At 36.7% G+C, this 16,542-nt stretch overlaps 1 protein-coding gene across 1 annotated transcript in view; it reads right to left on the bottom strand.

Annotated features, from left to right (window-relative positions):
* The window catches only part of bmp2k (BMP2 inducible kinase), a 44,866-nt gene that overhangs the window by 6,645 nt on the left and 21,679 nt on the right, over positions 1-16,542 (bottom strand). The window contains exons 4-15 of the mRNA XM_081366456.1: positions 16,339-16,481; positions 14,831-14,952; positions 12,994-13,075; positions 11,991-12,123; positions 11,344-11,447; positions 10,602-10,681; positions 10,364-10,512; positions 10,066-10,256; positions 5,709-5,837; positions 4,585-4,736; positions 2,929-3,086; positions 2,586-2,705 (exon numbers count right to left, since the gene is read on the bottom strand). Coding sequence (XP_081222582.1) covers positions 2,586-2,705; positions 2,929-3,086; positions 4,585-4,736; positions 5,709-5,837; positions 10,066-10,256; positions 10,364-10,512; positions 10,602-10,681; positions 11,344-11,447; positions 11,991-12,123; positions 12,994-13,075; positions 14,831-14,952; positions 16,339-16,481 — 1,563 coding nt within the window. The remainder of the gene's footprint in view (positions 1-2,585; positions 2,706-2,928; positions 3,087-4,584; positions 4,737-5,708; positions 5,838-10,065; positions 10,257-10,363; positions 10,513-10,601; positions 10,682-11,343; positions 11,448-11,990; positions 12,124-12,993; positions 13,076-14,830; positions 14,953-16,338; positions 16,482-16,542) is intronic.

Raw genomic sequence — 16,542 nt, 5'->3', positions numbered from 1 at the left:
AATGTTATTCAGTTTAGAATAAAATTGTTAGACAAAGACAGCCATGCTATTATATAATAGGAGGAACATCTTGCTCTAGTGGTATAAAGGTGGAAGACATCAGAACTTCTTAAACTCAAAGCATTAGACGAGAAAAATCAACAAATATAACATTGCTTTTAAATAAGCTTTATTTATAATTAGCATTGTATAAAGAAACATACATTATGATACATGAGTATTTACATCAGTTTGTCAACTGAACATTAACAGCTTATGCAACTGATGCTGTATGTATGCAAGTATGTACAGATGAGAGGTCACTGAGGAATGGTGGGGCTATGAACTTTTGTCATCTACAGGAACATATGCAAGAAAACAAACAGTGTGTTACACAGCTTGGACACCTGTACCATGATGTCTGGGGCAACATAAGGCATGAATTGAAAGCTGTTATAGGAGAAACTTTTTGTATTAGCGTCAACAAAACTAATAACAACAGTATCCTACAACTCCAATATGCAAGTGGATTTAGTCATTCTCAACAGATGTTCTGCTTACACTCGCCCAATAGTTAACAATATGGCTCAATACTTTTAATACAAGTTCACAAGTCAGTTTTAACTGTCCACCAATATCCCACTCAATCAAGATGTCTCTGAAAATGGCTGTCTTTATCTAACACAAAATGGTAACAAACACATTAAGCTTAAAAATAAAACAATGTTACCAAAAATGTTGTGATAAAGCAAAGTAACTTGAGTGGGTAATGAGATGAATGTGAACATCAAATTAGGAATTCAGCACACAGATTCGCTAAACTTTATGGTCAACTTACCGTTGGGAAAACAAAGGTTCAGTAAACATTATGGTAAGCCCTTATGTAAACTATTACTAAATGCATTGAAAAAGTACCAATATGTGCTGACAAGGAATACATGTGACAATTGCCATTAATTAAGGCTCAATGCTGCCAACATGAGCGAGACAGCAACAAATGGCATGTTATATCTCTGTGGTGTGGTTACCAGTGCTAACATGTAAAAAGGCTCAAACATTATAAGACATAGCGTTTTCTAAAAAATAATCTGTGACCAGAAAAGAGTTCTAGCATAGGCTACATAATAATAAGACATCACATTATGCAAAAGAATGAAAAAAAGGGCTGCCAACTCTTAGATGCTTCTGTAGATGCAACAGTTTCTGATTATTCCGCTAACCTCCCTCAAGTTAACCTGCCAATGTTCCCTAAATTGGCAACTTAAAGTATCTTCACAGTAAATTACAGAAAGGAAAAAATAAGTCTCAATGAGGAATTTAAAGCCAACTCTTAACACTGGAAGAGAGAGACTTGTGTTCAAATCCATGAAAAATTGGCATTTTTACAAGTAAACAAAGTGAATATGAGGATAGCTGGAAATTTTCTATGATCTGAGGTCCATAGAAATTGTACCTGAGAACTTTTGGCACTCACTGTTAGTTGCTATCAACAACTTGCTATCAAGCACATAATGTAGCTAACTGATCTGAAGAAAAGAAAAAAAGAAAGAAAAAAAATGAGTAAGTGGAAAATTAGGTTGCTCAAGAATCTGAAAATCTATTCTATCATGCCAACCTGATGCCTAAATGGGGGGGAGAAGGGAAAAGAAAATTCCCTTAAACTCATACATTGTCTTTTCCTAACTAAGGAACACTACTTTTTCTGCTCTGTTCAATATAAAAATATTAACATAAAAATGTGGGTCCTGAGAGAGAAACAAAATCTAAACTGACAAAGCAAATAAAGTCTAGAGTACAATCCACATTGATAAGATTAGACTTGCACATACATACTGTAGTAAAACTGCACCACTATATAAGAGTTAGCCCAAACTATTAAAACTAAATTATTCAAATGATTAAAAAAAAGATGCAGATGTGAGGAGATTTACAACTATAATATTGCAAGTGCACAGACAAACAAAAGTTAAAGCTTAAAAAACAAATACAAATAATAAAAGAAAAAAAACATGGCATCAGCAAAAAGCATAAAGCTGTGGTTTTGTGAAGTACAGTATAAATAAATCCCTAGAAGAAGAAAAAAAAAACTTCAAACCACCGTATCATGCGAGTCTATATTTCTTATGTCTTATAGTTTCAAATGTATTATTTGCATTATTTTATAATCTGCAAATTCTCTCTATTTCTATGCTTGCATTTTACTATTGACTATTTCCAGCCTGTCTTATCTATATATAATATCTAAATCTATGTATGCACCAGATATATAGTGTCTTATTAAATTCTTATCTTATGAACAGTGAGAAATAGAATCAAAAACAGTTTTCTAAGTTTGTTGAAATGACAAGCTTGTAACTGTCTAAATGTACTGTATATATTTAAAGTGGTTAAAGGAATAAATGGTAACATTGATTCTGTTTGTCTCTGTTTGTCTCCAGATGTGACAGTGATATGTGGTGTAGAGGCGCCACATCCAGCGAGCAGAGAGACAGAAAGAGGTTCGGGAAGAGCAGGAATAGGGGAGCACAGATATGAGGAGAGAGGAGGAGGACGTTAAACAGGGAACTTTGGTGAGGGTCCTTTTTGAGCCGGCTGCTAGAACTTGCCTGCGTTGGCCAGGAAGGGCACAGAGCCAAATGGATCCTCAGGGAGTGAGGGCTGCAGTACCGGCTGCTGTCTGTCTATGCTGCTGGCCTCCATGCTGACAGATCGCTCTACTGGCTTTTCTGTGGGGAACAACAGTAGCAGACACACAGAAAGTGTTATTGTAGCAATAAAGCAGGATGCGTATGCCCTCTGCTGGAGAGGGTGTAGAATACAAAAAGAGGATACATGTACGGATGCAGTTCTAAAACAGACTCAAAGAAAGAGATGGAGAGAACTGCACTGAAAGCCACTGTGACATTTAAAATGCTCATGATCTACAAAAAGACACACAGAGACACTTGCTTGCTCTTAGAAGGTCAAATTCTCGATCGAGAAGTTCTTCTTCTGTGAGTTTGGAGAAATTGTCTTCTCCAAATGGGTTCCATCCAGACATATCAGGAGGGTTATTGACAGTCTGAGGAGAAGGGCTCAGGACCTCCACAGTGGACACTGGGTTTCTACTACAACAGAAAAAGGAAAAATGACAGACATGTAAATAGTTGTACATGGTCAAACATACTTATACATATTTTATGCTTTCTTTGTGGAAGCTTTGCATTTAAAGACCCAATAAAATATTTAGACTCAGATCAATATTTTGTCTCTAATTACTTACTTATGTGGCAAGTAGCCGTGTAATAATCGGGATAATGTGCATCCAGCCGGCTGTTATCTTAGAATAAACCCCTAATCACCCTGTTGGTTACAACCAGCTGGATGTACATTATCCCTTACTTAATTTAATGTGTCTTAGCTGAATAAAAGTATTAAGAAAAAGTGACAGTAATAGACAAACAAAAGATTGCCATTTCAAATAAATGCTGTTCTTTTTCAGAATAAAAAATAAATAAAAAATGCCATTTTAAAAAAATAAGGATCATGTGACGCTGAAGACTGGAGTAATGACTGCTGAAAACTCAGCTTTGCCATCACATGAGTAAATTACATTTTAAAATGTGTTCAAATAGAACAGTTATTTTAAATTGTATGAATACTTCACAATAATAATATTTTTACAGTTTTTTTTAGCAAATAAATGTATTCTGGGTTAGCATAAGAGATTAAAAAAATTAATAATAAAAAAAAATCTTACTCGCCCCAAACTTTTGAATGGTAGTGTAATATTCATTCTGCTGCAAAGTTGTATGACTAGGATTGGATATCGCTTGGAATTTAAACAATTCCGACTGCTTATCGATTCCTGATTTCGATTCCAATAAGGTAAAAAATAAAATAAAATAAAAAAACTTAGATATCATTCACGTTTATTCTTATTGCAAAACATTTCATTTTAGCTAAATACCATACACAAAATTCAACAGGCTAAAGAACACTTACACAAGGAAGTTTTGCCTATGGTTTAAATATACCATAGCAAAAACTAGCACGAACTAAGATGAATTTAAAAAGAACAAATAAACAAATTTGAATACAATAAAAAAAAAGTGTTGTAATTTTTCAGTTATTCAGGTACAGAAACTGTAATCAAATGTAAAATAACACTACACTTTATAAATAAAATATACATGTCAAATATAGTTACAAAAGATATTCGGTCAAGAACAGAGAGCGAATTTTCTCTTTGTCTTTTATTGTTTTATTATAACTATTGTTTTGTTATATTGTTACAGTGACTGCTGTCATTTTAAGAGCTGCACAGATCCAGCATACTGTTACACATAAGTTTTCTTTGTCATCTTTTTACGTTCACTTATGACGTAACCGACTGTGTTTACGAGGATATTTTGACATTTTTTTGAATGTATTTGTCCATTCAAGTGCAAAAAGACACGGAAGAGAACTCAGTTCAGTATCGCACAGTCTGAGAGGTGGCTTTCGGTGCACATGCTTTGGATGTTTGAATTTAAGTACCAATTATACTCAACCCTACCTATGACAGGAACAAAATGGCGAACTAAGACAAAAATCTACATCAGTAATAATGTCCAAGGTGCTTGCCTGATGTTAGTGAAGGGGGTCTCTACTGGAAAAGGTGCGGCAGGGTTATAGGAGCTCAGCGGGGCCTGGAACTCCAGTGGGGAGATAAAGGGCAACTGCTGGACTGGAGCACACTGCTGCTGCTGAACAAAGGCCTGCTGGTACTGATGCATCTGTAAGAAGACAGGCAAAAGAACTTCGTCAAACTACTAACCTACGGCATAGGCCTGCTGTTGTGTGCTAGTGCTCAGAACTTCACTTTGACAATATACAAGGGACATGAAAGTAGAACGAATATCACACCGCAGTTATAATATTATTGCAGAATTTGTTGTGTTGCTAGGATAATTGTTGCAATGGACTATCCTAGAGGAAGCTTTAAGATAAACTCAAGTAACTCAAATCGATTTCATGTTCATTTTGTGATAATAGCTGTTCATCATCACTTACTTAACTTTATACTTAACATAAAAGTGTGCTTTCTCCATATGAAATGACCATGAGGACACAGGGAAAGAGAAACACAGACAGAAAGAGCGCCACAGAGGCCTTTGAATTTCTCTACAGTGTAATTGCCTCATATGTTACAATTTAACACAGAGAATCGGTGGATTTCACCACACCATTCAATCCCCTGATGGTTTTGCATGGAGCAGATTGCATCTGAAATTAAACAGATGGTAACCATTCGGTGGAAAATGAGCTAAAAATTGCTCCGCCTTAACATTATGTATTTAGCAAAAGTCAGTTAGCAACATTTCCTCTTTTAGCGTAAATACAATTCAAAGGAATTATTGACGGTTATGATTGGGCAACATTCACTTGGATGGAGAAACAGTTTGGCACCGCTTCAGTGAGTGAGTGGGGCCAAATGAGTAAGGCAAAGACAGTCTAATTTCAGACTTCAAAGAAAATTTATTAAATACAATATAAAACATAACCTACTGACATACGCATAGTGGATAAATTTACATTTAAAAAAGCAGCACCATCCTTCTCAATGCAGTTTACATTCCTTCATGACATTCATTTATGCATAAATCTCTCCTATATTAGAACTGCATCTATTTAAAATGTGGCAAAATTCCTCATTAAAAAGCGAACAAATGGCCCTGCCACTAATGTTGCGGGTGTATCTGTCTCACCAGGGCAGTGTAGTGAGCCTGCTGTTGCTGCTGGGATTGATATATGGGCTGCTGCTGCATCATCATCTGCTGCTGAAGCATATGCTGCTGCTGCTGCATCTGAAGACTCTGTTGCATGGCCTGATGATACTGCCAGAGGGAGAGGGAGAGGGAGAGGGAGAGGGAGAGGGAGAGGGAGAGGGAGAGGGAGAGGGAGAGAGAGAGAGACAGAGAGAGAGACACAGACAGTGGACAGTCGTGATGAGCGTGGGAGTTTAATTTATGCTTCTCAATATGTTCACTAACACAGTGCTATCATAGGGTTTATACCATCACACGGTACAAACCTACAACATCATACATTTAAAAATCAGGGCAGCAGGCTTGAACTCAAGACAACATGACATTTAACACAGAGTGATCACAACACTGCCAATTTCTTTGCAATTGGAATGAGCACTAGACTGGCAGAGAGTGATTCAATATGCAAATGTTTCCTTTAAACAGCATTTTGCAGTGAATAAGAAAGCACTGATTAATTTAATAAATTCAGCAAGAAATAAAATTTGACACTATTTACTTTGTTAAGTGCACATTATTAGTCTTGTGGACATTTACCTTAGTCTATTAACAGGGTTTCCCCAGGTTTGATCACCTCAAATTTAAGACTTTAAGACCACTTTAATGAAAATTAAGACCTACATCGCACCCATTATGCAGTCGTAAAACACCAGATCAAATCCCAATAATGACTATTACTAACAAATATAGTAAACGTGAATTAAAAATACATTTATTATAAAAAAACTCATTTAACAATACACTGCAAAGTGATGTTTTTGGTAAATATCAAACATTCATAACAATAAACAGATAAACTAACTTTTCAAATCGTCTTAGTAAAGTTTCTCAGCATTCAAATTGCTTTAACCATTGCTTCAACCATTTTACATTTTCAAGAATAAAAAGAAATGTAAATACACCTTAAAAACAAGGGAGGGAGGGATAGAAAGAGACACACAATCAGAGATAGATAAGAGAGATAGAATTTTCACGTTGTTGTTTTTTCCCCCTTTTCACTTTGCGTTGCAGTCTGGTTGACTTTGAATAAATAGTATAATGAAATTTAAGACCTTCATTTAAAAAATTAAGAGTTGGACAACGGAATATGAGACCTTTTTTAAGGCCTTAATTTAGGAACATGACATTTAAGACCTTTTTAAGACTTTTAAGACCCCGCGGCTACCCTGATTAATAACAACCCGTGCACAGACATTTTTTTTGTCATGGTAATCTTTCATCAAAATCTGAAAATTTGCTTCCGGTCTAGAATGGTGTTCCCTTTTGTGATGACCCCAGTTTGACGACTTGGGTAGAATATCCTTAACAAGTCCCCTCCACCTGTCATTCTGAATGAGCAAGAGATGGAGAGGAAGTGCGCTAAAATAAACCCCCGCCTTCTATTCAATATTCTATTTCAACTGGAAATACCTCACGCTACTAAAATAGTAGTTTAATCGGTTGCAACTTCCAGTTCACGTGGACTAAAAGGTGCAAGCAACTTCCAGTTCACGTGGACTAAAAGGTGCAATTCACTGATGGGAAGATGTGATTTTAATAATACTTGGCTATCTATGCAGTAGAAACATGGGGAACAAATTAATCTGTGCTAAATCACTAGAGAAAAAGGGATGTGTATGTAAGTAAAATAATGACAAATGTTTTGAAACAAAAAAGCTTGTTGAATTGCACTACTTGAAAAAAATATGTATTGCATTAACCATGCTTGCATTTTAATGGATTGTATTTTTAGGGCTTGCATTTTTATGGGCTGAAATTCAACATGGTTGTATATTTAAGCTGTAAAATATTTAAATTCAAAACATTTCACACATTTTCATTATTAAAAATTCAATAATCCATATTCACCTTTCAGATTTCACTTCCAAAATGTTCATTCTGTTTAAAAATACAACCTATAATATTTGACAGACAATTTTCAGTCCATTTTATTTTGCTTTACAATTCGGTTCCATAAATTCAGTGGCTCAAATTCAACATGGCACATCCAGGAACTGGAGGGAATATCAATAGATTGCTGATTCATAATCTCCAATTGCTTGTAATCGACGAAGACTAGAGCAACGGGTGAGAGAGTCATTCATTCATAAATACAGAAATGGAGCAATCGGTCAGTATTTGTGATGATTATCAGGGCCAGTATATATACGGAAAAGCTGATAAAGACACAAAAGCTGTGTTTACATTTAAGTCTTCACAGTTACTTTTGTACATGTAAGCAGCTTTCTCTACCGTGAACAAGATTATAACGTTATTCCCCGATGCTGATGTAAGAATTGAGAAATTAGAAAATGCCAGGCAGTCTGGTTGAGGAACAACCACTCCCAGAAAAGACAAAGCACCTTTCTCGAAATCAACATTTGACTCTCTCTTGAGAAACTAGCATCCCCGAGTCAATCATCTCCCCATGTTGTCTCTCTCTCACACTCTGAGATCACCAGATATTCACCCAAAAATCTATATGGTTTAATGTGAATAATTATCATACAGTTTTATAGATGTTTGGTATCATTTGAAATGTCTGGTACAAATGTCTCAAAGAAGTAAACCAAAAGGTAATAAAGTTCTTAAAAGTTTAGAGATAACTTGCACACAGAGGAGGGTGTGTCTTCCAGGCAAATGGCATTCTGCTCCTAAAAGGTGTAAACTCTGAATGCAAATTCCCATTGTTAGCAAATGTTTCCATGTGAAAGAAGTTTCTGCCACGAAAGAAATGCAACAAGAGGCTCAGGGCGATTCTGTAACTCAGATCAGCCCATAATGTTGAAGGATCTCGAAGACATCAGCACTATGTATTTTTCTAAATGTCGGGTTTAACCTACATCTTTTACTCTTTATCTCTGAGCATTTGATGTTATTGTATTGATTATCTTTGAATCATTGGCATGATACATTTACCTGACATAATAAATTGTTACATTTGATTTTATTCCAACTGACTCTGAAATTGTTTTCCCAAGTAGATTAAACAGATTTGTATGTTACCGCAAGTTTTGCGTCAGATTAGTGACGACTAGTATTTGGCACTAATTCAAGTGTCTGTGGTTCGCTTGAACCAATGCTTGACCAATCTAAATTTGGGTGTGTCTTACCTCTGTTTTAATTTAAGTATATGTAGGAAACCACAGCATGGCCAATCCAAAGCTATTATAAGATAAGTAATGTTGGTCAACTTTTATCTGTAATAGTGGCCATACCTCTGCCTGAAGTAAACATTACTTTAATTTCAAGTGTATACAATCACGGGGGCTATATCAAAGTATCTTTGATTGTGTAAGCGTGAATGCGACCAATCTCAGGTATATAGCGAATTACCTCTGTTTGGTGACCAAAACTGACGAGCTTGTGATCGTGAGACTCGCGTTAAGCAGAAGGCGTGAGGACCTCAGAGCGACATAGCTTCCTAATATGAACGGGTAAAATACAAGTAAAGAGTTAAATAGAACAATCAAATGTATTGCTAAACTGTTATATACGTAATTGACCAATAACCAATTGGCAATCTAACCTAAATTCGAGGTTGTGATAAAATGGAGTCAGATATAAAATGGAGTCAGATAAAAGCTTAAATGGAATTAAATTACTTTGCCACGCGGAAAGACCTTCACCCATTCTATTGGATGCCCCCATTATTTTTTTGTAATTATACATCAAAATGTCATAACTTCTTGTTCCGGTAAAACAAAAGACTTCTATCTGGTAACATATGCCGGACTTCTCCAATAATTTAACCGACTTTAACCCTGCCCATTTCCTACAAATCGACTGTAATCTTTCATCCAATCAAAAAACGAAGGACAGAACCAATCCCCACCCTACATTCTTTTTTTCTTGATAATCCATTTATCGTATAGATCTCTGCTTCGATGAAAGAAAAACTTTACAACAGTATGTACGTCATAACACGGCCGAAAAGATCTACTTGTTTCATTGTGACGTAGAGAGATGCGATCAGACAACTAAAATTGCTGAACGTAAACTGTTCCACCATATTCTTGGTGGTTTCTCATGTGTAAACATCATGTGCTCATCAGAAGACCACAATGTTTAATCCAAAAAATAACCAACTGACTGTCATAGAAGGTCACAACAAAACTATTTATGCCACTGGGATTTTCCGCAATTACTTAACTGGGTCAATAAAAACAAAACGTATGAATCTGAAGCAGATATGAATCCTGGAATCTGCGCTTGTGCCTAAATGGTCATTTTTAAAGATCTGCAGGAAATTGGATTAAACATATCTACAAAAAAACCTTCCTGAACACTGGTCTTGACCTCCTGAGGCACTCATTACCTGTTGCATGTACTGCAGCTGCTGCGCAGTGACTTGCTGTTGGTGGTGGATATTGTGCTGTTGCTGCTGCTGTTGTTGTTGATGATGTAGCTGTTGCAGTCGAAGGTCACCAGGCTGCAGTTGCTGTAACACTCTGTTCTGTTGACTGTTACTCTGCATCTGCGCCACTGACTGCTGCCCATTTCCAGGAGCTGAGATAGGCACACATACAGTATACAGTCAAAGCTTGATTCTCCAGAGGAAAAAAAAAATACAGAACACAGACCATATTTAAGAAAACATGGAATATATTGTTCACCTTTCTGGCCGTTGCCAACCGTATCTGAGGATACAGTCATTTTCACAGGAGTTACAGAGCTGGACAAGGGCAAAACATTAGTATTTGCAGCTTTGGGTCTTTGCCTGGGTGCGATTGATGTTTCTGTTGGTCCAACTGAATCTGTTATTCTAATGAAAAAGAAATGAAAACATGTTACTTAAATGGTTTGTTGAATTCAAATAATCTGAAAGCAACACTCAAAGCTCTAATATGTTACCTGGCTTTTGTCAGGCTCTTCTTAGCAGCAATATCACTAGCAGTAAGTGGATCCGGCAATGAGGTGGGAAGGGGAGAGTTCTGTGTGGCAGAAAAAGAAAAACCTCTAAATTCCGAATCATACTAGGGTAATAACAAAAATAACTTAATCTGATCTATATGATTGATTATCCTTACTGTGTATCGCAACTGTTCAGATCTGATTTGTGTGTTTGTCGTGGTGCTCTTTGGTTTTTTATAATATCTGTATTGGTCTCTATGGCAATGATGTTGTGTAGGTGTGTCAATGCCAAAAAAAACCAACAACAATACAGTTTGCAGTATAGTAGTTGTCATGTCAACATGTGGTCTCATAGGAGGCTGGAATGTGCAGCTTTATTCACTGCTGCCATCAATTCAAAGAGTTGTGTAGACCAGGCTGACTAGCAATATACTGTAATTTTCTGCTCAACCTGCACTTTGCAACACAACCTTGTTTCTGCAACAACTTTCAGCATGTTTCCTACAACAACACCTGACATGTTTACATTTTATGTGGCATGAGAAAGCATTGAAATCTGAGCAGTCGGACATGTGATTTGAACAGGATTTCAAAACACATGATTGTACCTTAGAATGGATTTTTAAAAATTGTATTTCATGTATTTTTCTAAATTCTAAATAGAATTGGATTACAGTCGGATATGCACAAAAATCGAATTTGGACTGACAGTCTGAACATGGCTTATGTGTGAGTAACTTACAAAAAGATTTGGCACTGGACACTCCTTTCCAGCTAACCGAAAGGCAAAGTAAGAAACTTGATAGATGTCAGGTCTCTTTTCTTGATCAGGCTCTAACATGTATCCTGTGTGAATGAAAGAAAATGGCCGTTATCATTTATCAGATGAGGGTGCTTGTATTCAACTTCAAAATAAATGCATGATCAGGAACAGGAGCAAAAAACTAAATTCAGTCATTCATATCAAATGGAAAACAGCACATATGAACACTTATAATACTTTCACGGTGCCTGGAAAATGATTACAGAATTGTCATTTTTGGATGAACTACCCCTTTATGTAGAAATATATAAACAATCATATACACTCAGATTCTAACCAGCCCAATCATATGCCAAGCAATGGGAACCTTTCTAAAAAAAATTAAGGAAGTCATACAAGTTTGGAATGACCTAAGGGTGGGGAAATTACAGAATGTTAATTTTCGGGTGAATTATCTCTAAGTCAAGAGGAGTTGTGACAAGTGTGCAGTACCACAATAATACCAGGGGGTGGAGCTATTGTTTAGCTTAATTTCAAAACTCCACCACAGCCTGTGTACACACACCCACGTTAAACCATACACAAAATCATTTCAAATCTCTTGGGAATATTTGAAAGCTGCTTACTTATTAAACAGTGCAATTTAGAGGAGAATTTTGAACCGTCCGGAACAGCAAAGGTTCCGTCACATATGGCAACTTGACTCTCCCCAAATGGAAGTGTGAAGAAACACAGCTTGTACAACAAGCATCCAAGCGCCTGGGAAAGAGAGGAAACAAGAAACTGTAATTCCACACAAAGACATTCAATACATCAGGTTTCACTGCTCTAATAATTAAATTCTGCACTGTGACAACACTTATAATGGCTGACAGCTGCTCTGTTTCAGAAAGGATGAATTCTGAGAATTTTTTCTATTTTCAGACGGAGCAAATGGGCAGGAAGTATTGTCATACATTTCCTCTTCCTACCAAAGCAAGTTCTGACACGATGACCATGAACTGCTACCATCTGCACTGGTGAAATTTATCACAATGTGAGCTTTCCACTGAAGGAGCTTCATGGGAACTGGCCCTTTCTTTTCTACTCAGTCCAGCATTTGTTTGGAAGGAAGAGCTGTGAAATAAGGCTAAGCTATTTACCTTTTACAGCATTTCAAGTTAAAGAGGAAGTTTACCTTCATGAGGCCCTCATTCCTGTCTTTACAACACTGGAAACTCTTTTCTTTACTGCTTTCCATCAGGCCCACATGCACATAACACCGCTCCTCAGCTCTAGTAAACATGTCTAAAATATGTCTGACTGCATCTTGTAACAGTATAACTTGAACAAAATCTACTCATTTCTACACCAGTGCACCTTGATACATGCCTAAATGTTTCATGACGCAAAAAAGGATCAACTTTGAAACAAAGCCAGGATTTCAAGGATAGCTGTAAAAGCACACCCCTGAGAGCCCTTGTTTATGGAGGAAAGCGGTTTCTCATTGTGTCTGCTGTGTCAGTCTGACCAAACCAGCTCTCCAGCTTGTTTCTGTGTTGGAGATTGACATGGGAGGGAGTGAACGAGAATGACTGGGTGGAGGTGAGGGAGAGAGAGAGAGTGAGTGTGAGGGTGTCCACTGCCTACCCAGATATCGGCCTTTGTGGTGATGGCTTTCCCTTGGTACAAGTTAATCATCTCTGGGGCGCGGTATGACAGAGTCGTGTACCTAAGCAGAGAATAATGAAAACAATGGAAGGTTTAAAAGCACTAACTTTCTGGCACCAGAACAAGCAACAAGAAATTACATCATCTAGACAAGCTTAACACATTTTGTAAATTCCTTTATATTTCATGGACAAAATGCAAATTTGCTGCACATACAAGCTTCGAGACAGAGCAAATCGAACACTGCTCGGAGGAAAAGCCCATATTCTGTTATTTTGTCTACTACAATATGCATAAGCCAGATACACTCTCTAGAACTACAATGCTCATCTCACACACACACACACACACACACACACACACACACACACACACACACACACACACACACACACACACACACACACACACACACACACACACACACACACACACACACACACACACACACACACACACACACACACACACACACACACACACACAGTTTTTTAAAGAACATTTTTTAAAGGCATTTATAATGTTACAGATGATTTTTATTTCAAATCAATGCTGTTTTTTTTTACTGTTTTTTTTTTACTTTCTATTCAATCCTGAATTTTTTTTTTATCACAGTTTCAACAAAAATGTTAAGCAACACATGATTTTAATATTGATAATTAGAAATATTTCTCGAGGGACAAATCAACATATTAGAATAATTTCTAAAGGATCATGTGACACTTAAGACTGGAGTAATGATGCTGAAAATTCAGCTTTGCTGTCACAGAAATAATTTACATTTAAAAATATATTAAAATAAACTGTTATTTTAAATTGTAATATTTCAATATTACCGTTTTTACTGTATAAAAAAAATAAAAAATAGGCAGCCTTGGTGACCATAAGAGACTTATAAAAAGTTCTTACCAACCCCAAAATTTTGAACGGTAGCGTACAATAGCTTGTATAATACCCCATTTCTGGACAGGGAAGGGAAGGGTTTCAATTTAATTTGTCATTAAATTAACTATAAAGTAATATCACTTAAAGGAGAACTCCGGTCAATTTTAACATTGAGCTAATTTTATTGTACATTTGGAGTGCTGTCAATACAGAGAACAACGACAAAAATCGGTGTTGCCTACACCGAGTTATTCTATTTTTAAAATTTGCACCCTGTTGACTTCAATGGGTCCTACTTTGGACTTCAACCGAAAAACAGGATGTAAACAGGTATTTGCGCTGACTTAAATAACATCATTTTTATTCATATCTTTCACATCTACTGCAGTCAGATCCACTCGTGTTCACTCAGAAGGAATCACTCACATTTTCTGTGCACTTGTAATGACACATCAAGGATGTTAAGAGGCTAAAAGCAGGTTTAGTACTTGCCCCATTGAAGTCAACAGGGTGCAAATTTTAAAAATAGAATAACTCGGTGTAGGCAACACCGATTTTTGTCGTTGTTCTCTGTATTGACAGCACTCCAAATGTACAATAAAATGAGCTCAATGTTAAAATTGACCGGAGTTCTCCTTTAAGCAGTAACTCTGATCTTATGGTGTTAATATAACAATTAACATTACTTTAATAGATACTAGTTTAGCAAGGAGATGAAAAGCAATCAATAATTACGTAATACATGTAACTGCCTGTGTAATAATAATAATAATAATAATTCCTCAAGCTTGGTGTTTTCCCAAATTCAGTGCAAGTAAAAAAAAACACATACCAAACCAAAAATTCTACCATGCTCAGAAAAAAAGGGAAAGTACTAGTTGTAAATCCCACTGTAATTCAGAACTCTCCACTGTACTGTAAAAAGTCTTACTTCTTGATCTCATCCTCCACAGCAGCTATACCATCTTTATGTGGAAGCAAAACTTTGTGTGTGGCACTTCCAAAATCACACAAGACGTAGTTTCCCTGGTCATTCAAGAGGAGGTTTTCTACCTGCGAGCACACACATTTGTTAGTGATCTTTGTTAATAGGTCCAACTACTGTAAATTCCAACAGTCAAGAGACAAAGGCAGGAGAGGAAGAAGGACATTTAGGCCATGTCCAATGAAGTCCTATTCAGTGTTAATATTGCTACTGATGTTTTTTTAAGCACAATAACCTTTCTCAGCATATTCTGCATACCAATATTCAACAAGTCAACGACTTTTTGCCAGCTTTTAAAGGAGCAATCTTTAATTAAACAGCTCTAATCATGTGGCTACTTACACCACCCAAATGTTCAAATTTAATCAAAAAGTAGTATTAAGGAGGTTGCAACTACTTCATTTGGAACATCTTGAGAACGTACTCCATGAACATAAATGCTTCTTGGAGTGGACAATCATGAGATCCTGCCTTATATTTGTTTTTCAACATGGTTACACTGCAAAAAAAGACAGACAAGGCTTAAGCCTAGTTCCAGACTAAAATGCATTGAGCTGTTTTAACTGAACGCAACTTGCACTGACATATCTTAAAATGTTTTTTCTCAAGATGCACACCAGTAATGTTGTTTTCTAAGGCGCATTTACAAAAGCTACTAAGGCCTAATCCTGGCTAAATCTAAGCTCTGTCTGTGAAACCAGGCCTTAATGAACAAAAACAACATCATAAGTTTCTCATACAAATCATATGTCTTGAATGAATACTTGAATGGACTTTTCTTATAGTACTTTAATGTCTTTTTTGGAGCTCGACCAGCAGTGGTCCTCATCTCCTTATTTTACATGAAAAACAACAGCCCTGCATGACAAACGAGTAAACAAATGCATTTCTTCCACTTCAGTGTTCAATAATTTCCCAATTATTTTAGACTGATTGGTTTTGACTGGTGGGAAAAAGTGTTTGTTTGAATGGCACCATTGGCCTGTTCCCACACTTTTCTGCCAAAAGGGCGGACTTGTTTCTTTCAAGCTGTTTTTCACAGACACAGTATAGTCTTTGCCTGGGTTTAACTAATGCTTGCCACTAATAATGTTTGTGAGCAGACTAATAGGTTTGGAAGATCATGTCTGGTATCACTGTTGAACTGGTCTGGTCAGGACATGGTTCCCTAAACTGATAAGGAGTGTCATAAATTTACCCTTTCAGCTAGTTAAACACAGCCAGACAAAAGAGAATCAGTGATCAGCCAGACTGCCTTATACTTGCTATTCAAGATTAATGAAATCACATAAATGAAAGTGCAGAAACGTCAGTGTTTGTGTCTACAGCTTTACACCTGCAGTGAACTCATTTAAATAGCTGCGAATGAACTGTATGCAAATCATTTTTATCCATCTGGAATTGCTTAGAAATATCCTGTAGTATCCCTTACTAAAGCAGTTTCTGTGCTGTACCTTCAGGTCTCTGTGGATGATTGGAGTTTTACACTGGTGGAGTCTGGCAACAGCTTCACAGGCATCACAGAATATGTTGAGCACCTCCTCTTCAGTGAATCCTACGCTCAGCCGTTGGTTCATCTGCTTCACCACCTGACCAGCTAGATGGCACACAATATTTCAGTCAACAAAGGAGGGGGGTTAAGGAAAACCAAGGCCTCG

Source organism: Scardinius erythrophthalmus, assembly GCF_964197995.2.
Source record: "Scardinius erythrophthalmus genome assembly, chromosome: 5".
NCBI lineage: Eukaryota > Metazoa > Chordata > Actinopteri > Cypriniformes > Leuciscidae > Scardinius > Scardinius erythrophthalmus.
This window is presented reverse-complemented; position numbering and strand designations above follow the sequence as displayed.